The sequence below is a fragment of the Caenorhabditis remanei genome, chromosome III, assembly GCF_010183535.1.
Source record: "Caenorhabditis remanei strain PX506 chromosome III, whole genome shotgun sequence".
Lineage (NCBI taxonomy): Eukaryota > Metazoa > Nematoda > Chromadorea > Rhabditida > Rhabditidae > Caenorhabditis > Caenorhabditis remanei.
Genome location: NC_071330.1, coordinates 5893550 through 5916771, shown reverse-complemented (window position 1 = coordinate 5916771; position 23222 = coordinate 5893550). Strand labels below are relative to the sequence as shown.

Sequence of the window (23222 nt, the reverse complement as noted above, 5' to 3'; positions counted from 1 at the left end):
TATCGAAATGAGTATTGTTTTCGATCCCTAAACGGTTCATTCCGTCGCATTGTTTTATCTCAGGTTTATCTGATCGTTCTTTGAAAGTTCGGTGAAACTGATAAGTGATAAGCCCCCAATCGAGGTCATCAAAACAGAACATGTGATTAAATACATGCTACACTCAAAAATGAATGAAGCGGTATTGATTTTCAAAGTCACAAACCGTTCCCGTTGTCGCCAGCAACACTCTTTCTCCTCTCGTCCCCAAACCAGCAGTTGTTGTCGCCCCCGAAACAACACAATATCTCTTCCTTTCTTTTTCTCTCCTGGAGCTTATGTTGTTTGTTGGTGGAGCGGTTTCTCAGAAGTTTTTATCGATTTTTCATTTTGAAAAGATTTTGAATCTAATTTTTATTCTATTTAAAGATTGGGAAACCATGAACCGAGCTGGACAACGTTTGGTCGCCTGTGCCCCACGGCAAATTGCATTCTCCAGTGCTATCAGGTATGTGATATTGTCTGAAAGTCTTTATAGTTTTTTTTCGTTCTAGCTAAATATCTCAATATTTTTTGTGATATATTATGGTTTTTATCCTCGTTCCTGAAATATCTATCTGGCCATTAAATAAATCAATGTTGAAACAAATCATTGTTCCCAATATTTCCTGTAAATCTTTTTGATGTCATATCACTTGAACTGAACAACTACCGATCAGTTTTTATTGATTTGTTGTTCCACACTTCCCGTTTTCGTATTATGTTTTTGTTTATATTTGAAACCAGAATTTGAACCTTTACGCTGACGTCACAAACGACATAACGTAAACCATAGTTCGTCAGTCAGGGCAGAAGTCCTGTGCAAACAGCTGCTTTTCCTGTGTTTGCACTTTTGCCGATTCTTCCGGCATGTGTTCATTTCATAAAATCAATCGATTCTCAGTCATCCTCATTACTGATATACGTATATATCTCTGTTTAGTTTCTATTTGGAAACTCGTTTGAAGCTTTTAGCGAAACGAACAAACCAGCCAGTTTTGGTTCAGTTTTACACCTTCCAGTTTTTGTTTGATAGACGAAACCGAGAGAAAAGACCGAAGAAAACGGAGAGAAAGTTCAGAGAAAAAGAGGTTTTCGTCTGGGTGTCTGCCATCTCTCACACTCTAACACATCATGAATTCGTCGTTTGCTTCATTCTTCTCTCTTTGGTCGCGGTTATTATAGTGTCTTCTAAATTGAACTTTAAGAACTGCTGACCCAAAGGTCTGTCCTAAAAGTTCAAGCGTAAGAGACTACTTCCTTTTTCTCTCTTTTTTTCGAAGTTTACTCATTTCTTCTATTGCATTGCATGTATGAAGATGGCTCTGTTATGCTACATCGTCATGGAGTCTTGGTGACTCATCCAGACGATTTCGCAACTAACAACGAGCTCAAAATTTCTATGATTGGTATCTTTCGTTCTTTTTTCCTTTTCATATTGATCACCATCAAACCCGTTATCAATCATTTTTTCATTTCATCGTCGCTTTTTCTCTTTTCTCTTCTTAATAAAAGTTTTCGTTTTCAATTGATTTGTCTGGCCGCAATGGTTGAGAAAAGCCGATTTATTTCATTGATTTCTTCAGTTGTTCCTTTTCTTTTTTGTTCAACCCGATAATCATTTATCTCTCAATGAAATCTGTCTCCCTTGTAAGGACAGGAGAAAACCGGTTTTCAATATAGGAATCACCTCATCTAGTAGTTTCGGAAAAAAATAATTCTAATTTTTTTTCTAAACAAACTGTAATTTTTTACACTTTCTTTTAAATTTTTTCTAACAAATCTCTTCTATCGATAAGTTAATCTTCAGATGACAATAGATAGAATTTCGAAAGAAGAGCTATTAGCCAACTATGACACATTCCTATTCGATGCTGATGGTGTACTTTGGACTGGTGAAATTCCAGTACCAGGAGCAATCGAATGGCTGAATCTTCTACTTGATGATAAAACCAAGAAAGTCTTCGTTCTGACAAACAACTCTACAAAAACACTTGATCAGTATATGAAGAAGATTGAGAAGTTGGGATTCGGTCGTCTTGGAAGTGATAATGTGATCAGCCCAGCCATTGTTCTGGCGGAATACTTGCAGAGTAATCCTGGAAAATTCGCTAAGGAATACGTCTATCTGATTGGAACTGAGAATCTGAGAGCGACACTTGAAAACGATGGAGGAGTGAAATGCTTTGGAACAGGACCGGATAGTATTCGTGATCACACTGATGGAGATTTCATTCATCACGTTGATATGTCTTTAACTCCGAAGGCTGTTGTTTGCAGTTACGATGCTCACTTCAGTTATCCAAAAATCATGAAGGCCGCTAATTTCTTGCAAGATCCTAACGTGGAATATCTTGTCACAAATCAAGATTACACATTCCCTGGCCCTGTTCCAGGAGTCGTTATTCCCGGATCTGGGGCCACATCTGCAGCAGTTACTGCTGTGACTGGAAGAGAGCCAACAGTATTCGGAAAACCACACAAACCAATGGCAGACTTTTTGCTCCGACGAGCACAAGTAGATCCGAAAAGAACTGTTATGTTCGGAGATCGTTTGGATACTGATATCATGTTTGGAAATGCAAATGGGTATGTTCCCGATATTCAGTGATACCTTTAATAAAAACTTTAAGATATGCAACTGTTTGGATGTCAACTGGAGTTCATACAATTGTAGATGTTTTGAATGCCAGAGAGAAGGAACAATTCGATCGTATTCCTACATTCACTCACTGTTTCGCTACTGGAGACTGATCTTATTAAATATTCGATCTCTTTGTTTTGCTCGCTTTAGTATTTTATTAGGAACCTTCCTTTTTTCTTATTAGGATAACTTGTTGTTCTCTCTTCTCTTTTTTCCGCTCAAGTTTTGTTTTCTCTCACTTTTGTCGAGACTCTTCAAAATAATAAATTTAATTAATTTTCAGACAACTCTCCATCACTCCACGTCAGCAAAATGAGTCGGAAGAGCCACCACAGAAGCAAGGATGGATCAGCAAATTGCTTAAAGGGCAACATGTGGATCCATCTAGTTGGCAAAAGCAGTCTCACTCGTCATTGCTCTCTAATTCGGAGCTCATGTACGAGTTCATGAGTGAGTTCGTTTTTCGTTATATTTATGATGATTTATATATGTTTGCAGCTCACAACTACCGTCCAGGAGAGCAAGAGGCTTATTTGGATGCATTCGGAAAGTACAAACAGGAGATGAATGTCAAGAATCCATCGATTGAACTCGTCGGTTCATGGACTTGCTCATTCGGTAGAACTCGTGATCAGGCTATCCATTTGTGGAGACACAACAAAGGATACGAAGACGTCGACTCATCGATTGCACTTCACGGAAAAGATTCTGGAATTCGCGCTGCCGATAACGACGTCGCCAAGTTATGCGGTCGCCGTAAGAATCTCATCGTGAAATCGTTCAGCTATTGGAGAGAACCTGAACAGAGACCACCAAATCACGTTTATGATCTTCGTTCGTATGTTCTTCAACCTGGAACAATGATTGATTGGGCATCTGCATGGGCTAAAGGAATTCAATACAGACGTGAAGCGAATCAAGATGTTGGAGGATTCTTCGCTCAAGTCGGACAACTCTATGTCGTCTATCACATTTGGGCTTATCCATCAATGTCCGATCGTAATGATACTCGTCATGCCACGTGGGCAAAGCCTGGATGGGATGCAACTGTTGCCAATACAGGTGGGAATTAAAACAAAATGTTCAGAATATAAATATTAAAATTTTTCAGTCCCACTTATCAAGAAGATGCAATCGAAAATCTTGGTGCCGACTAGATTTTCCCAGCTCGAATAAACAGAAAACGACGTGAAATATTCTCTAATTTTTCATGTTTTAGCTTCATAGAATCCTTCTGAATTTGTATTTTCTTCCCCGTTTCATTTTCTCGGCAATCCTGTAGTCAAAACCGTAAAATATATATATGTACTGGTGTCTGTGCTCTAATCTTTGCTTCTCTCATGTATATTATTTTTCCCTTCTTCAGCAGCGTCCCCTTTTGTCCCAGTCACTATATAAATATTGCATCCTCTCATTATTATTTATGCGGTTTTTTCTCGTGAACGCGGTTTTGTTTTGCCGTTTGAATACTTCTGTTCGTACTCATTTTATTGATTTCCTTCCAATTACATCAATTCCAGAAACTAGAAAATGTCTCGCAACCCGTTCGACGATGACTACAGACCGAGTGCCGCTTCATCCACTAGTGAGTTTTGAAATATTTGTTTTTTGACTCTTTTTGAGTGTAAAACAAGTTGCGAAACCCATGTAGTCAAAATATCACTAATTTCCTTCCATTTTTCAGTGCCTGTGAAAAGTTACACAACAATGGGACAGCATTCCGCTGAAGACGAAGCTGACTATTATGAGCGTGAAATCGAGAAAACCCTTCAAGAGTCCCTTGACAGTACGGAACGATCTCGTCGTCATCTCGAAAATTCGGAAAAAATAGGAACGGCGACGGCCCAGCAACTCCTTGAGCAACGTGAAAAACTCGAGAATACCGAGAAGAATCTCGATGAGATCCATCGTACAACACAAATGACACAACGCAATTTGAACAGTCTCAAGTCGTTCTTCGGTGGATTCTTCAAGAATAAATTGTCGAAGAAACCACAGGAACCAGGAGAGGTTGCGGCTGTTCCGCAATCGAAATCAGCTTCTCGATTATCTGAAACTGCTGCAACTCTGTCAACCGGCGGAAGCTCTGCGTCATTCTCTGGACCATCCGGACAACGAACTCTCAATGAATCAAGTCGCAATGCTATCAAGGGAACTCGTTGGGAGGCAATGGATAATCAAATTGATGAGAATTTGGATTTGATGTCCGCAAATCTTCGCAACTTACAACGTCTTGGACAAGATCTTGGAAAGGAAGTTGATGCTCAGAATGAGATGCTAGATCGTATCCATTATAAAGCTGATCGTAATGATGTCATTGTTAGGGATCAAGATAAACAGGTAAGCCTTGAATAGTTGGAAAACTGGATAGTTTAAACTTGAGTTAGGAATTTGGTCATTTCAAGAGTGAAATTGTTTATTCACATTTTTCAAAATACTGTCTCTAATAAGTTATTTATTTTTCCAGATGCAAAGAATTCTTGGAAGCGATGCATCTACTAGCCAAACCACTGCTGAATCGTTGACACCGAGTATGGATACATCCACCAAAATGTCACTTGTGATGAAGGCAACATCTCTCTGGAAATGATTTTTCTCGTCGTCCCCACAACTTCTCAGTCTCTCCAGTGCAAGAAACGCTCCCCGAACTTAACCATCCATTTCTTCTTACTTCTAAAACACTCCGCTTCTTTTCTATTTTTATCGCACTTCAAATATAGTCATTCGTCTTTTTCTCTCGAAAAAATTGTGATTAACTCCCAAATCCCAACTTTCCACCTTTACTTTTACATTTTATTGTATTATGGATGTTTTGTGTGTCTGTGTAAAAAGTGTACATGAAGATGATTCTTTCAGACGGATTTATTTAGGAAGCTTTAGGCTCAGTTTATCAATTTTCATTTTTTAGTAATATGTACATTTAGACAGTTTCGATGAGAGACAATATCAGAGACAAAAAAGACAAGATGTGTGATTTTCAGATTGCGAAAGGGCGGACTAGAAACTGGAGAAAAATCGGGTTTTTGGCTAAGAAGACCGGGAATTTTATGAGAAAATCAGAGAGGAAAAAGGAAATGGTAACACGTGGAAATGGGGGAATAATCTGGAATCGTGGGAGTGGAAGTTTCAGAAGTTAGACCAGCTAAAACTTTGAAACGTTCGACTCCGCCCACTTTTCAATTCAAACAACCATTTGTAAATCAGAATTCCTGATGTCAACTGCGAGTTCCTGAAGTACTTTTGTAAGAGCACGGAGACGATCGGCAGTCGAATCCAAACGTTGATTTATGATTGCATTTAGACTAGAAACTGTGTATGCATCGATTGATTCTGGTAGTTTATAGTTGTTATTCGAGGTGTCTTCGTCTTCGAAATCGACAGAAGACGTAGGAGAAGAAGCCATCGAAGAGGACGATTGCTGAAACAAAACTATTATTTAATCAAATTTTTTTCATAGAAAGAATTTGCACTTTTGATGGAAATCTAAATAGTCCTTTTTGCCAGTATTCTTTTCGAAATTTCTACTAAACTGACAACAAAAGTTCACCAATTTCCAATTTTTTGTGCTCAATATTTTTCCTAGATCTAACTTTTTTGTTTTCCTTCTCCTTCTTATTCCCATTTCCCACTAAACCACGTCACCATGGTGATATAGAACAAACTTGCACAATTGTCATCTCTCATAACAAACCACAGAAATAAATATGGCCATTTTTTCCAAGAATCGACACAAAAAAAAAGAAAAAAAACATTCTGATTTTTGGGAAAATGCGAACAAAAGAAACGTGTGATGTCAGAAAAGGGAACGGATGTGTGTTTTGTTCACAAAAAAGGATTAGAAGACTCTCTTTTTTAGAAATAGTCATTAGGATTACTGTAGTTTCAAGACATATTCTCACCTCACAATCACAACTTTCATCACAGAATTCGTATGTGGCACACGGTGAACTCCTCTTCAGAGTAGACCTTCCTCCGATTCTTTGTCGCTCTCCTCGATTCCTTTGTTCATCGTTTGACTCCACTGGATGTCCACAATGATCCAAACAATATCTGACTGTAACACGTCCATCCATCGTCTCGAATACGTGAACAAATGCAGTGCAAGCGACTGTTGTGTTCAATTCATGGTTTGCCAAGTCATCGGACATTCGACGACGTTTTGAAGTTGCTGATGGACGACGTCGGCAGAGAAGATAGTATTCCTGGAAATAGATTTGCGTTTCTAGAAGAGACTCTAGAAAATGTCACTTACATCTTCATAACACGGTCCCTGACTGGATCCCAAATAGCCTCCATCACAACGAGAATCCTCAATGTTTGAGAGCCAAATTTGGAAATGAGCAAAGCTTTCGAAGCATTTCGACTGCATCGTTGAACGGAAATCATGGCATTGTGCCATATGACCGCAAAGTTCTTCGGGACTGTGGATGGGAATGTCGGATGGACACATGGGACATCTCACTTGGATTGCTGATGTACAATTGTAGGTAGACATCTGGAAATAGGAGACAGTTGAGTTCAAGATTCAGAAACTGATAAGGATGAGAAATGAGAAAAAAAAGAAGATGGATGGAAACCAAAGTTTAAAAGTGAATACATACTTGATTTTCAACGAAAAACATGGAATGAATGGGTTAATCAGGTTATCACATTTTGAGGTTTTCAATAGATTTTGAATAGTTTTTGCAAAAAAGAAGATGTTACAAGTGGGTTCATCAAGGTCTCATGATTTGCAACCATTATCAATAGAGCATTATTGGATAACCACAGAACTTTAATAGAAATGAACGTTATGTCATTTTGAATGACATAATTGGCATAGATTAAAAAAACATTCATTGACTGTTCGAAAAGCAATCAAAGAGAGCATTAAGAGTGGAGAGAACGCAGAGAAATAGAAGAACGTAAGGAAACTATTTTTGCAGAAAAAGAGACTCTCCTAAACTGGTTTTTTCTCTTCTCATCTCACACATTGTTTTCGTTCCAATCACCACATCTTCATCTTCCCTTTTTTCTTCTTCTTTGTCGCCTGGCGCCAAGTGACTAATCGAAAGAGAAAGAAGAAGAAGAAGAGACTTTTGGAAAATTTGTAAGAAGAAAAAGGAGAGTAGAAGAGGAGAGACCCATGTGATGATAATATCAAGAATTCGGGTAGAAAGCGGTGAATGTGTGTAGGTGGAATATGAGAAGTTTTGGAGAATTTGAGAGAATTCTAGAAAAAAGAAAAAAGTAGAAGGAGATGAAGAAGATGAAGACGACGTGACTTGGAGCAAAAACAAGATGTTGTTTGGAAGGGAATCGAGAGAGGGATTGAGAGGGTGCATGCACATCAAAATGATACCAAATTAGGAGAGAGAGTCGATGCTGTTTTTCAAGGAATACAGTAGTCTGTACGGGCAAGTGTAAATTAAAGAGAATGCAGATAGTCTTGTTTCTATGCTCTTCTAAAAATTTTCGTATCTCGGCCAGATTTGTAGAGAGGAGAGGTGTTTTCAACGAAATATTTCAAATTTCAAATGAATCGTTTTTAATTTTTGAGATATTAGATTGGCACAGTTCTTACAACTGCGCTCCACCGAAAAGGCCTTGAAAAATGTTACTTTTTCTCCGAGTCTCTCAATACTGCACACAGTTTTCATGGGTCTCGGTAGAGCGCGGCTGTAACAAGCGTGCCGTGCTAATATCGTCGATACAATCAATCTGGCTTACAGTAAGAACATTTGAGTGACGGTCAACAGACGATAAGTTTTTTGAAAAGCATGAGCTTGCCTATCTTTAGACAAACATATGATACACGATTCTACGATATGATTCATGATTTTCGAAAAAAAAGAAGAGGATAAGCCCCACCTAAATATTGCAGCCTTTAAAATATCCAGAATAATCTAGAAGGAGAATGATGTGAAATGAGCGGGATTAGAAGGAGTCAGAAGTGGGCGGAGCCTATCGAAATCATTTCCGCTTGTTTTCTGTCTCGTTTTTCTGTCTGATTATGCAGACATATATGAATCAGATGGCTGCTCCGTGGGATACAATTTGGGTAGAAATGGAAGAAAAATAAGAGAAAAAATATTCGTTTCTAGATATCTGTACAAAAATAAGAGGAAATGGAAAACATTTGGAAGGAGATTAGAAAATGGAATGGTGGAGAAAATATTTATGATTTTGGCATTTGAATGGGGATATCTCATGACCTGTAATCAGTTGGAAAAAGGAGTAGGAGGGAGGATAAATGACCATCATGATTGGGATTAGAGATATCTCAAAAACTAGAAGAGATAGAAAGTTTTTGTCAACTAGTCAAATGTCCTTCTGGAAATTTGTAACATTTCATTAGTTGGCAAACTTTTTCTAGGTGCACTCCTTACGGAACTACATACAATCAAGTTGATAGGAAATAGAAACTAGCAGATATCATAGAGAGTACGGAGAAACGAGACTGTCTGACTTCTCTGCACTCTCTCGATTATCCTCGCTGCTCGATATCCACTACAGTAGCACAAACTTGTATCCGTTATCTGGGAATGAAGCGTTCTCATGTGTGACGTCTTTTATGTTTTTCAGATGATGTTCTTCCTTTTTTTCATTCAGAAAGGACAAGTGTCGGTTTTTGTGTTATTTCCGTTCAAATCAGCAAATAATAAAAATAGAAAAAAAAAACTAATTTGCACTAGAATTTCTATTCGGAGAGAGGGAGAGAAACTTTGAAAGAGTCTATGCTGTTTTGATGAGAAGCTATCAAGAAGTTTTCAACTGATAAAATGATTCTCATAAAATTCTCTATAATTCGTTAGTTGACAGTTTTATGAAGTAGGAAGTGCACGTAGAGATATGAACGGTCAAAGTATACCCTTCACGAAGAGAGCACAGAGAGTCCAGACACTCTCGTTTCTCTGCTCCCTCTCTGTCTCTCTCTCGTTTCGATACAAAAGTCCAAATGTTCTTTTGGGTGCTGGTGCTCTCTCTGAGAAACAGGAATGGAGTCGGGACGCACTCAAATTCTGCGGGAAAATCGGGGTTGCTCTCAGTCTCTCTCAGTCTCTTTTTCTCTCAAAAAAGAGTGTGTTGCTCTAAACGAGAGCAGGCGCAGCAAAACAATTCTTTTTCTCCTCCTGCCGAAGACAGAAAATAAAGAAAAATGAGGTGAAAAAGAAAATAGAATTGAGAGGAGAAGGAGAAAGAAGTCTGCAAAAATGGGGTGGTTGGTGTGGGAGGGTTGGTGATGAAAACGAAGATGAAAACAAGAAAAAGTTGAGAGCAGAGAAAGAAGGAAATGGACGGTTGGGAAGAAGAAGAAGGAGAAGAAGAAGGCTATAATTTCAGAGAACAGAGTGATAGAAGACGGGGAAAAAGGGAGAGAACGAAGAGGAGGAAAGGTTGCAAATGTCCAGGACATTTTGCATGGTCCACTGGAGTCGGACATCCGGACAAACAGACAAACCGATATGTGGAAAAGGGACACAAAACCAGGTTTGTAAACGACTCATGCCGAGATCATTTTTTCTTTGAAGTAAACAAGCGAAACGGCGAAAAAAGCGAATTGTTTGTCTGATAAACAGCTTGTGATAAAATAAAACGGCATTCCATTCGTTTAAAAGCGAACAAAAAATGTATAAAAGTACATAGATCTTCTTCTTTTTTCTCCTCGTGATTCGTTGAGTGCGGTTGAAAAAAGTCAGGTTTAGACGATAAGAAAAAGAAGAGAAGAGTGTCTGACAAAAATGAAACAATAACAAATGTGACGTGTATGGGGAGAGAATGTTACGGTTTCAATGAAGTGGTAAAAGTTTAGGTAATTCGTGACGAAAATACAGAGATCAGAACCAATGAAACAACAGGTGGAGATTCCGAAATTTCAGGAAGATTACGTGGGATTTTGGAAATTTTTCTACAGAAAAATAGGGCTGAAAATCGGGACTTGAGCAAACAATAATCTCATATTAGGGGACATCCGGACAAACAGAGCCAGGACCTTTATCAACCACCAACTCCTTCAAAGTCCACAACAAAATTTTGTTATAAAAATAGGATAAAAAGTTGAAAATACGTTTCCAGATTTTGATTTTTCTTGGAAAACTGAAACTTTGTGAGTCACGCCTTTTCCAGAATCCTCTGCTTCTTTCCCTCCAATTATGCTCACGCCTTCACCCTCTTCAGATGACGTGGAAGTGGAAAAAGCACTCAATTCCTAATGCGACGACGACTAAAACGACTGCACGACGTCGTCTTGTACCTATTTTTAGAACAAGAAAAAAACGAATTCTATTTTTTTGGACGTCCGTCCCCGCGCTTTTTTATCTGGAAGCGGTCACAAACCACAAGAGTCTAAATAGAGAAAAATTGACAAAAACGGGAAGAGAGAAGGCGAGGCGTTTTGCAAGAATTCTGGAGCAGAAGGAGGCGATGGAGAAGAGAAGAAGAGGAGTCAGATGACGTGGAAGTTTTGAAGAAAAAAAGGAAAAAGAGGAAGATGAAATTGAGAATGCATATAAAATGAGAGAGGGAAAAAAAGAGGAATATATATTATATGTATCTCTATAAAAATGGATGAGAAGAGAAGGAAAGGGACCAAATGAATTCATGATGATGATGAAAAAAGAAATGGAAAATGGAAACTTTTTGAGTTTTGAATGTGGACGACCTTTGGCTCGCTAAAGGATGCAAGATCTATATATGGAGGGGAGGAAGCGAGGGTAATAGAGTGAAAACTTTTTGAAAAATTTTAGGAATTGACACGAAAATGTGGAAAAAAGGATAGTTGGATCTAGAAATCTAGAAATCTGAACTAGAGATAATCTTCCTTTAGCCCATCTTCTAGTTCTGAGATCTCAGATCTCGAATCCTCAGACTGAAACAAATTGGTCAAACTAAGCATTTCCGATTAATCTTATATTGCTAATCCATCAAAACATTTGACTTTTCATTCCATCAACTTTCACTTTTTTCTTTTCCGAATCACAGATTACCAAGCCGATATTCTTTAATTCTAGTGAATGTTCTGAGTGGTGTTTGAGAGATAAGGAAGACGAGTAGCTGGAGGTCAACTTTAGGTGACCAGGAGACTTCATAAACAATTTGGTATTACAACTCATCAATATGAATGACATTCTTGAGACATAATCACAAGAAGGTTTTGGGAGGAAAGAATGAATAGAAATTGCAGAAGTTGCAGAAAATGATAATAAAGATTTTGCAAATGAACGAAAACGGAGGGAGATTGGGTTGCACAAGTGAAAGAATAAAGTGATTGTTAAAATGAGAAGAAGCTTGGACGAAGAATCTAACTTGGCACTGAAGAAATTCTGAAATAGCAAATACCTAACAAATTTTAAGTTCATTCTACGAGCTTCGGGCAAATGAAAGTTTCAGATCTACCATAACACAACTGATTGATCTTGTACAATTTTAGCCAAGACCATGTTGTAGATGACACCATGAGCTTCAATTCGGTATAAAGATCGTTAATAAGCGTTCAGAAAAGATTTGATAGCAATTATTCTTTCAGCTACTTTTTGAAACTGTCACACACTACTGACATAATTCGAAACGGAACCAAACTTTTGAGAACATAGATCATATAGTCGGGTTAAAATACTAATATGAATTGAACGAACTTGTAAAACAAGAGTCACAGAAGAAAAGAATTGTATGAGAGAGAACACGAATTGAGCTCTCTCAAGAGGACGATTGAGATTTCACAATATCCGAGCAAAAAGACAAAATGAGCAATTCAGGAAACCAATCGAATAAATCAGCGACACAAAATGTTCGAAATCGGTCACAATGAAAGAGATGAAATGAAAAAAGACCAACTAAAAACGACACAAAATGTATAGAACATGGTTTATTGGGGAATGGATGACACAGAAAAACTGAATTGGATGAGCCTAATCAGGTGTCACATGACATTTGAATATTAGCTGAGTTTTCCCAACATTTTCCAAAAATCATGCGCATCAATTTAAGGGAACGAAACATCAAGAAGTCTTTTTCCAAACATCTTTTTTTATTTGAAATTGAATTGGAAGTCTCTTAAATAGTCAACAAGAAGATGATGTTGTTTGAAACAACAAGTTGTTGCTCAATGATGATTGAGCATTCAGATGGAATAAAATGACGGAAAAGAAGAAGAAACTAGACGGGCGGTGCAGAAGAAGAGGGGGGCAATCCACTATGAAATGATGATAACGAGACCTTTAACCGCTCAAAAATCATTCATTCTACTCTACAAAGAAAAAACGAGCATCGGAACGATTTGTGAAGATGTTTGCTCAGGCAACGGAGCTCAGAAGAAAGAGCATTTTTCTTTGCAAAACGAGAGGGAGAGACCAGCTGACTTGAACGGAGAAGTGCCACGTCACGTGGGAAGAAGAATAAGAGAAAAGAGGATAGAGACTCAGACAGGATTGCAACATTTGCAGAGGAGGCCGAGAGCAGCCAGCAAGCAAAAAAAAACGTCGGTTTCATTTTGTCTAGTGGTCTGAAGGACTCTCTCGATTCGATGTGATGTCTCGCGTTGGCGCGGAAGGGAGACATCACAGTATGAACGAATTGAAAGGGAGGAGGAGAAGGTTGCAAAATGAAATAAAAAAGGAATATGGGAGAGAGAAGAGAGACGCAGAGAGGTAGAGAGAGACAACTACAGTCTATGGAAAATATCTCAAAAAGGTCAGAAGATACAGAAGACTAAAGAATTGGAGGACAGGTTTTGATAAGAAAATCGTTTTTTTCGTTATTTATTGCACACTGTGAGTTCTCCGATATATCTAGTTTTCGGTCTCCAGAATTTCCAGAGCCCCAACGCCTCAAACTAATTTCGGACGAATTAGACATCATCGTTGGTAAATGGAGCAGTTGCGAAACGTCCTGGTTGCGAGATGGTAAATTGCAAAATGAGAGTTTCAGAAACGAGAAAAGAAATTCTCTTTATTTCCAATTTATTCGTTTATAAGTCTCTGCAGGTGAACTCCCAACTTCTCTTTTCTTTTTTTTTTTACTTCCTCTTTCTTTTTTTCTATTATTCATTCTGATATACAGACATAATATATATGAATCAGATGGCTGCTCCGTGGGATACAATTTGAAAAAATCATGAAAATGAGAGAAAAATAATGTGACAACTCGTGGAAATATAAGAGGAAATGGAAAACATTTGGAAGGAGATTAGGAAATGGAATGCTGGAGAAAATATTTACGATTTTGGCATTTGAATGGGGATATCTCATGACTTGTAATCAGTTGGAAAGGGAGTGGGAGGGAGGATACATAACCTTCTTGATTGGGATTAGAGATATCTCAAACACTAGAAGAGATAGAAAGTTTTTGTCAATTAATCAAGTGTTCTTCTGGAAATTTGTAACATTTCATTAGTTGACAAAAGTTTTCTAGATGTAAAGCTAGCTGAGTTAAGAGCAATTATAGTTGGAGAATGAGAGAGCTGAGAAGGAGTTAGAGGGAGTAGAGAAACGAGACGGTCTGCTTTCTCTAACTCCCCCTCACACCGTTCAACTCTTGCAATATCAAATTTAAGATAATTTCACAGAAATCGAGAAATTGTCCAAGAAAATCTTCAAATCTTCAACTCATTTGATACAATAGAGGATTAGAGAAAGAAACAACAAATAAACAAATGGAAAATCAATGTGATTCAGTACGTGTGACACCGATCAAATGATGACGTCCATCACTCCGTTCTTTCTCTTTCTACTATCAATTTTCACGATTATCACACAACATGTGAGTCATCTCTTCTTCTTTTTTTCTTGGAAAGCGTTGTGAAATTTAGTGTTGGGGTCCGAGATTCAGGTGATGTAGGTTTTTCAAATGTTATGGAGTTATGAAATTGAGAAAAATGGAACGGATTCCGAAACTGAGACGTTTCGCAACTATTCGCTTCTCTCGTACTGGAAAGTTTTTAGGATTCTGGAGCCAAGAAAGAAGGTAATTGAAAACAAAACAGTGGGCTTGCTGACATTTTGGATCACGGCATTGTTGCGAACTGCTCTTATTTAGACCTATCACATCCGCAGGTATCAAAATCTCCATTGTGTTTCGATGAACGAATAATTATGAGACAAACCGTTTTTTTTTTCAATTATTTCAATTGAAAGTTTGCCCCTCTTTAATCTCTAATTTTTGCACACAAAACCGCTAATCCGGTCACATAAAAGATTAAAGTAATCCCGATTCGAAATTTTAATTGCCATTTCATTTGCAGTTCTAGAACAAAAAAGAAGAAAAACATTTGCAAAATCCGTCATGACATCAAAAATTCAGAATAAACGACAGATGTTTTTATGTTCTTTTCGGGATGTAAACACACTACAAAATACAATGTTTTGCATGGAAAAGAAGAGGAAGAAATAAATATTTGGAAAAAGAGAAAACATCATAAAAAATATTGTATTTTGATTGGCAGAACAGGAAAACAAGTCAAAGTACTTCTATAATAACAACAATTAATGCTTATGAATATAATTTGAGGTCTGTAGTTTGTTTCGGTGAGCTCTGTAATCGCGCTCTAATGGAATACAGAGGAAAAGGTTGAGCCGTTTGTATTAGAGCACATTTGCTATAATTCATGCTTACTATCACGCTCCACCGAGACGATGGGCAAGAAGTGTTGGGAAAAAATGAATCCAGATAAGAAAAAGATTTTACTTAGTTCTCAGTGGAGCGCTGTTGCGAAAACGGTGTTGTGTTAACACATTAGTTATAAAAATCGCTTTGCATCAGAGCGCACTTTCAATACTGAAGCGATAAGAATGAAATGAGACGTACTTGAGCTCCAGTCAATTGCTAGGTCATCTATGATTTGTGAGTTGTTTTTGACTCCTTGACCACCAACAAACAAAACAATCTCTTCGTTTCCTGACTCCTGAATTTCTTCTTTTTTTGTTTCGATTCCTTCAAAAAAAGATATCAAATGTCCAAGTGATCATTTCAAAAGCCAAGAATCCAAAATAGAAAAATTTGATCTCTCCAGGAAATTGAAACCTTCTCTTCCTCTTTTTCAAATGTTTTCCGTTGCAGAATTGTCATTTGATTCCTCCAAAAGCCACGGTTTCCGGTGCACAGAATCCAGGTGGATTGACTGAAAATTTGAGTGAGTTATTCGAAAAGAAAACAGGGAGAGAGAGATAAACCTCAACTGTTTTCAGTCTCATGTGGAGCTTCATTCTGCGATCCGGAGTACTGTAAGGAAGTGGAAAGTGATGGGAAGAAGACGCTCGAGTGTGAACGATGACTGCATCTGCATCGAAAAAATGTTATGGATTTTGTGACAGTTTGATTAATGAAATATTTTGAAACACCGTGACCTTTTCATTTTCCAACTCAACATCTTATCTCACCTTTTCAATCAATACTAGCTTGACATTTGACCATGGCCCTTCCTAATGAGATAGCGATCTGACCTAGCCACGTGAATTGTTTGTATAAAAGGGATCTGAATCGACAGTTGAAGTCAGTCTGCTTCAAATTTCCCGTCATGCAAACCCTCTCTTCCCACTCCATGACCGGATCCTTCGATTGCTGCACCAAGCCAAGTCGAATCTCTCTGTCTCTGATCACCTGCTTCCTGAGAAATTCAGTGGAGCTGGCAACCCCTAACGGCGTATAGCAGAACACCTAATAGCCTGATGTTCTTTGTCCAGAGTCTTGCTCCGTTCAGCAGAGCTGTACGGAATTCCTTTCTCGACTTACATCTTCCGTTTGGAAAATTTCACTTCCGATTTCCTTCTTCCGACTTCCGACTTCCATTCTAGAAAATTTACTTGCTACTTCCGGCTTCCGTATTCCGTTTAAAAATTTTTGCCACTTATGACTTCCGTGTAAAAGTTTCAGAATATTTTGGAATTTTCGACCGAAATTTCGGATGAATTTTGCTGATTTTTGATGAAATTTTGCATGAATACTACGCCAAAATCCGTTATCAGTGATTCCCGTGAGAAAATTTCCTCGAATTTGTCATTGTTATTTTTGAAATTAACTTCCGACTTCCTTCTCCCGTTTTCCTTTTTCGAAAATTTTACTTACACACAGCGCTGGAGTCCAGCCGGGTCGCTTGATACTTTTCCGTCATTTTGCCAAACCCTCGTGCAAAGAAATATATTCATTCATTCATTTCATTCTGGCGGACTTCCTCTGATCCTCAAAACAATCCACACATGGAGTTCATCTTGATATTTTTCCACAGCCACGAGTATTTTGAATTCATCTTCGAAATACGTGGTATTCCCGTTTGAAGGGAGACATCTGATACCTCCTTTTCCTAGACCCATGTTCGCAACAGCTTAGCCCCTCAGTCTCAAATGAATCAGTTTTATGGGATTCCCACTTCCGACTTCCGACTTCCGGATAAGAATTTTCACTTCCATGCAACTCTGGAATGTATGGAAGATGTGGATGATTATAGTGGTTTTCAAGTTTTGATTTATTATTCAAAAATTCAAAAAAAAAATAGAGACTAGAACAAACATTTTGATTCAAAGAAAATTGAAATATGAACATAAAATAAAGCACCAATTTGAGAGATTTGGAGAGATTAAAAGTCAAGAAAAAACAATGAAAGGGCAAGGCACAATGGAGGAAAAAACAGGAAGAGGAGAGACTATAAATGATAAAAAAGAAAAGACACCCGCAGATGTAAACGATTAGATATAAAAGAGTTTGAAATTATTATGGGTACTAGGTTTGATGTGAACTGTAGTAAGTGCGCCCTACTGAATAGTTTCAATGAAGCACATTGGCTACAGGTTTACAGGTATAATAGGAATAATCTAGAGCATTTGTCCGTGACGTCCCTGATTATATTGATCTTGTGATGCGTAACGTGCCTGAGTATCTGCATAGTGAGCAGCTGGTTGACTGTCAACACGACGTTCGGCATGTTCGGTTGGTGGACGATTACGTTTGAAGAAACCACACTGAAAAATGACTGAGTTGGGTTACTGTAGTTTTTGTAAGGGTGAAGACGATCTATATTAATTGGAAGGTATGAAAAGTCCCTCAGACGTTCAAAAATATGAATGAAACTAACCCTCCAGAGCAACAAAATCAACAGAATAAGGATAGCCAATCCGATGAGAATAGCCAAAAGATACAACCACCACGGGAGATCTCTTCCTTCTTCTGATGCGATTGCATTCATATTCGTCGAAACAGCAGTGATGAGTGTCGGCTTATGTGGAAGATTGTATTTAGTTGAGGTGACACGAGCAAGTGCAAGAGAAGAGATGTCTCCACCTGGATTCCTCTCATCAACCAATGTATTCGTGTAGAGACGAGAGAATATCTCAACCAACACAAATTCGTCTTCTTTCAAATCATAAATGTCGCATTCGATATGAGTACATCTGAGTCCGTTGCAATCAACTGATGCTCTCGAGAGTGGTCCCTTGTAATCAACGACTCCTCCGGCTTCCTTTGATAGTTTGACAGCTTCACGAAGATCTGAGAATCTTGCTTTGTCACTTCTCGGCTCTCCACTTCTTGCTCCTTCCTTCTTCTTCTTCTTTGGAACTGGAGATCTCTTCACTCTCTTACTTCCAGCTCTATCAAAGTCCTCATCTTCATCATCTTCAAATTCAGGCCCATCATACTCTTGTTCATCTGGAATGTACTCGTAATCTCCCTTCTTCTTCTTATCTTCCACGTATTGCCAATTTCCAGTATTCTGTCGAATTTTCTCTTCATCTCTCTCATATACATGAACTTGTCCCTGTTGATGAGTCTGATGTTGAGATGGTCGATGGGATGTTGTTCGTTGTGGTTGAGTTGTATCTTCGTATGATTCGTCGTCTTCTTCTCGAGAATACTCATTTGGGGTCTTGGCTACTGGTGGCTCCGTTGGAACGTGCTCGTTGGTTATCTGGAAAAAGAGAAACTATTGAAAATTTCGGGTAAAGTTTTTTAGAAACTCAAAAAAAAAATAGATCTCGGAAAATAGATCTCAATACAGCCGATTTCTTCACACTATCTCAAAACAATCGCACGCGCGCAAAGACTTGATTCGTTTGGAAGCGACCCAAAACAAACTGCGAAGGAAATTCTTTGTCAACCGTACTCTAACTTATTTGACACAACTTAACAGCGCATCCAATGCACCCCAACGAAACCTTGTTTAACTGTATCCAATATAATTTAACTCGCCTTCACAATATTATGTTACCCTCACTGCCTACGTGTTATTTAAGTATTACGTGTACTGGTTCTAATTTATTTTCACGACTTATAAGTCGTAATAAATAAACAATTACAATTACAAAAAAATAATCGTGAAAGTTTCTATAATTTTTCATTGGAGCGCGTAAGCATTTCGATCTTTTAAAGGCCGTGTGTCCTCTCCAAAAGAAAATGTCATGGTTTACGATCTAACGGATTTGCAGTGCGCTCGAGAAACTTCATTTGTAAGTTTCATTGAAAATTTTCAGTCGTTGAGATCGTTTGCTAAGTTCGAGTTAATTCTTTGGGCTTTGGGCTCGATTCATGGAATACAAACTAAAAAAAAAACTAAAAACGTACCCTCAAGTTGAGTGGATTGACATTCTGCAATTGCTTGACACGACATCTTCCCTTATTCGGTGGATTCACAACTGGTTCAGTGATAATATACAAGAGATGTCCCCCTTCTGTTGAGAATGACGGCCAGAATATGTCAAGAGTGGCGGCGTCGATTTCAGATGGTCCGCGGTTTGAAATCTGATAGAGATGAGAGACAACTGGTCCGATCTCATTATCATCGAACACATCTGGTCTTGTTTTGTTCGTCATCGAGAAATCGACTTGTTCTGGGTTTGATCTACCATTCAAACTCAATTGGTTCTTGAAATCAACTGGAATTGTGAATGTCACTTTGTTGTCAGCTTGTGTGTGAGCTTCTTCGTCGTTACTACTGTTCACATGAGCATTTATACTGATTGGAGCAAGTGGTGGCTTATCGGATGAAGCAGTTACTCTCACCACACTGCTGACCACTTTGTTGGCTGGAAGAGGATTTCCGAGGTCACAAGCGAACGTCCATTTTCCATCGGAATCTGGTTCATCTGATGTTGGAGAACAGGCTGGAGCAGATCCAGCAGTTCCATCGGTTCCGACACTCTCGATTCCACCGTACTCGAATCCTTGTGGCACATCGAAGTAGAGTTTCGTCTCGTAAGAATCTTCTCCTCCATTTTGGACAGTCACATTGATAAGCATCGTGTTGTCTTGGGTCCCGAGAAGGAATTTCTCACGGTCACTGGAAAGTAAAAAGTTTTTAGGCAATAATTAATAAAAAAGTTAAAATTTCAAAACTTACGCAACAGCAGTGACTTTGAGATCTGGAACACAGAGATCATCTTTTCCACAGTTATTGGCAATGTTGATTTTGTTTTGGAATGAAAGTGGGACTGTTGTGTCGATGGCTGGCTCAAGTTTGTCTCCACGAAGTTTTCCGGATTTCGACTCGACGTAAGTGTAGTTGACGGACCAATGGATTGGGGAGAGCTTGTCTCTGAAATGTTTCATTTTTAGTAGAAATTCCCGAAATGTTATTAACTAGAATTGTTATAATTCCTTTTGAAATTTTCTCGCAGATTTCATAGCCATCGCTAATTGTAAGTTAAGTAGAGAATAGAAAAGCAAACCGTATTTCAAAATAATCCTAATCCGAGAGAGTTCACGAATCCTGCTTCTTTTTTTCAAATTTTACTGTCTGTTTCGGAATCCATTACTCTTTTTCAATTTTACGAGAAAACTCACTTCATTGTCGAAGAAGCGAAGAATCGATGTCTGAAACACTTTTGTCTTCCCTTCTCGAGTCTGACACGTTGTTCGATGGAAGATGGATGGTCTCTTGTCTTGGATCCAGATGCCACTTTGATGCTTCTGTCTCCCTTCTGAAACAAATATAATTTTAATTTTGAATAAAAAAAATGAAAAAAAGAAGAAAACTCACCACATCCTTTTGCAAGAAATAAGCTCTCGGTTCTGGTGAATGATCATCCAGACTGAAGCTCAAATCGAATTCCAAATCATTCGGAGTGTCTCCTTTTCCTTCATATTTGAAGCAAGTATTGATGTGTCTACATGCTTGTTTTCCCAACTTTCCATCCACATCACAGTTCTTCTCTTCCACATTGATGAGAGCACTTTCTGGTTCAGTTGCTCCGGTTACTGTGACGACTGGTTTAGTCAAGAGAACAGCTGCATTTCCAGATTTCCATGCTCCGACAGCAATATCCGGCATTCCATTTCCATCAACATCAACTCCTCCGGCGACTGAGAACCCGAATGCACGGGCGGTTCCGTGTCCGATTTGAGAGGCCTCGATCTTTTGAGTTGGCTTCTCACGGACACCGTCTTTTGATCCATGAATCACGTAGACGGCTCCTTGTTTGTTCTTTCCGGCGTATGGAGCACCAACGATAACGTCTGGAAGTAGATAAATTTAGATGATTTTTCATTCTTGTTTTGTCTGTTTTTTTAATGTCCACAATTTCAAATAAACCAATTGCTCTCACAATTTACTCACCACATGTCTACCCAGTCAGTCAGTGCATAAATCTCTCCTCCCCCGTAAAAAAGAGGTCACTCACCATTGTATCCATCCAAATTCAAATCTCCAGCAGCCGCCAACGAGTGTCCAAATCGTCCCCATTGATCATCTCCGACGATGGCGATTTGTTTTCCGAATACTCCTGGAGCTGTTTGAAGGAAGACAATCACTTTTCCAACATCGTATTGTGGTTTTCTCTCTTGAGTCTTTGCATCTTTCACACTTCCGTAGTCAGTGTAGAATGGGCATCCCATAATAATATCGTCTTTTCCATCCTTGTTAACATCAGCCACTGCAACAGCTCCACCACAATATTGTCCGTGTTGAGTCGACACTTCATCAGTCAAATTTATCATCATCTTCAGTTTCGATGTGTACAAAACCAGCTTTCCATGCAGATCATTTCCACGTGGCACTCCAGCAACAATATCATCGATTCCATCACCATCAAAATCTCCAGTCGCTGTCGAATATCCCATCATATCGTGATCGTATTCCTTGCTACCGTACTCGGTATTCGGGCGGTCAGTTTGATTTTTCGTGCTCTGAGAGAAGATTGCTCCTTGCCAATACCAGACTCCGGGAGCTCCCAGGAATACACGATCTTGGTTTTTCTTTCCAGGAATTGCTCCGGAGAATCCGCACTGACCGTAACCAAGACGATGGCGACCGTGACGGGCGGCTGGAGAAAATGAGGGATAGACTCATTTTAAGATTTAAAAACTCACGTTCTTGTTTGCATGAAGAGAATTCTTCGGTCTTATCGAATCCGTTTTCAGCATAAAAACATGTTCCAACTGGTTCAATTACTTCGAATTTTGAGTAGAAATACTTGTATTTTGGGGCACACATCTGCAAAATAAATAAAATAATGGCCTAGGAATTCGAAATTCAAAATACTTACCAAAAGTTTGTCATGCTTGTCATTAGATTTCACAGTTGCTCCGAAGAATTGATAAGCCTTATCTTCAATCGGAACCAAGTGACTTCCATTTAACTTTTTCAAATTTCCCTTCATTTTGTCCACGTGGACTTCACGACAAGTCGGGCGGTTCACAGAACAAGCATAAACTGCTCCAGGACGTCGGATTCCGGCGAGATTCGGGTTCGTGGTTTCGGCTTCTGGAGCGCCTACGACGAGACTGAAAACGAGGAATTTGGGTTTGTGCGGATGTCCAAAAAGACTTACACAGGCATTCCCTTCTGCTCATTATAGAAATCCAGAGAGTATCCGAAATAATTATTTGCCATATGATGTAGAACTACATTTTTAGTATCGATATTAAAGGCGGCGACCAACGAAAACAGGCCTAGAAGTAGGCAGAGCAGCCTGGTCGGCCGCGGAAAACTACCCTCTCGCATCTACTGAAAAATAGAAATATTAGGATTAGAGATCTTATTTTTCAAGAGTGAAAGTTGGGGAAGAAAGGAGGGATCTACCGTACTAATGGGAGTTATCTATGGAGCACATTAGCATAGTCGGTGAACTCTTTCTAGAATCCCTTGGCTCCTCCGGAAACTAAAAACCGGAAGCTCCGGAGGACGAAGAAATATAGACACGCGATTGCGAAACAAAAGAGTATCAAGAAGAAGAAGAAGTCATTTATAATTGAGAAGGGGAGACCCCAGTATTTGACACAAGAGTCATGGATTACATGGACATTAACAAGGAACAGAAGGACGGAGAAGGGGGAACGGAAATGAAAAGAATTGGAGATGGAGCAGAAATGACCGGTGACACGTGGCATGTGGTCAGAAGAAGAAGAAGATTGATAGAGGAAGAATTAGAAGAGGAGGAGCAGAAGAGGGAATGCAAATGGAATTGAAAAAAGTTAGCCGAAAATTACGAGATTTTTAAAAAAACTGTAGTACCTTAGAATTGTAAAAAACTAAAAATGAACATGTTGCTACATCTATCAACAAGAAATTTCGGTGTAGGCAAAGCTCAAATAACCCATATTAAAACCGACAAATGAAAACTCAGTTCCACATGTTTCCATAAAAAAATTATAGAAAAATAAA

General features: G+C 38.7%; 4 protein-coding genes across 4 annotated transcripts; 2 read left to right on the top strand and 2 right to left on the bottom strand.

The window, feature by feature from the left end:
- Nucleotides 1-1828: 1828 nt before the first annotated feature.
- Nucleotides 1829-3838, top strand: GCK72_009338 (uncharacterized protein; the record flags this gene model as incomplete). Its single annotated transcript, XM_053727329.1, has 4 exons — nt 1829-2607; nt 2946-3112; nt 3161-3724; nt 3774-3838. 4 exons carry the CDS (start codon nt 1829-1831, stop codon nt 3836-3838), a joined length of 1575 nt encoding a protein of 524 aa, XP_053586906.1.
- A 354-nt stretch (nt 3839-4192) lies between these two features.
- GCK72_009337 (uncharacterized protein) lies at nt 4193-5252 on the top strand (the record flags this gene model as incomplete). Its single annotated transcript, XM_003098182.2, has 3 exons — nt 4193-4247; nt 4347-5002; nt 5130-5252. The coding sequence occupies 3 exons, from the start codon at nt 4193-4195 to the stop codon at nt 5250-5252; spliced, it is 834 nt and encodes a 277-aa protein (XP_003098230.2).
- A 591-nt stretch (nt 5253-5843) lies between these two features.
- On the bottom strand, nt 5844-7157 carry GCK72_009336 (uncharacterized protein; the record flags this gene model as incomplete). Its single annotated transcript, XM_003098174.2, has 3 exons — nt 5844-6080; nt 6562-6864; nt 6915-7157. The coding sequence occupies 3 exons, from the start codon at nt 7155-7157 to the stop codon at nt 5844-5846; spliced, it is 783 nt and encodes a 260-aa protein (XP_003098222.2).
- Nucleotides 7158-17442: 10285 nt separating this feature from the next.
- GCK72_009335 (uncharacterized protein) lies at nt 17443-22451 on the bottom strand (the record flags this gene model as incomplete). The annotated part of the gene is made up of 10 exons (XM_003098150.2): nt 17443-17589; nt 17703-18533; nt 19187-19901; nt 19962-20156; nt 20405-20541; nt 20601-21076; nt 21241-21882; nt 21929-22052; nt 22105-22342; nt 22390-22451. 10 exons carry the CDS (start codon nt 22449-22451, stop codon nt 17443-17445), a joined length of 3567 nt encoding a protein of 1188 aa, XP_003098198.2.
- Between the last annotated feature and the right edge of the window lie 771 nt (nt 22452-23222).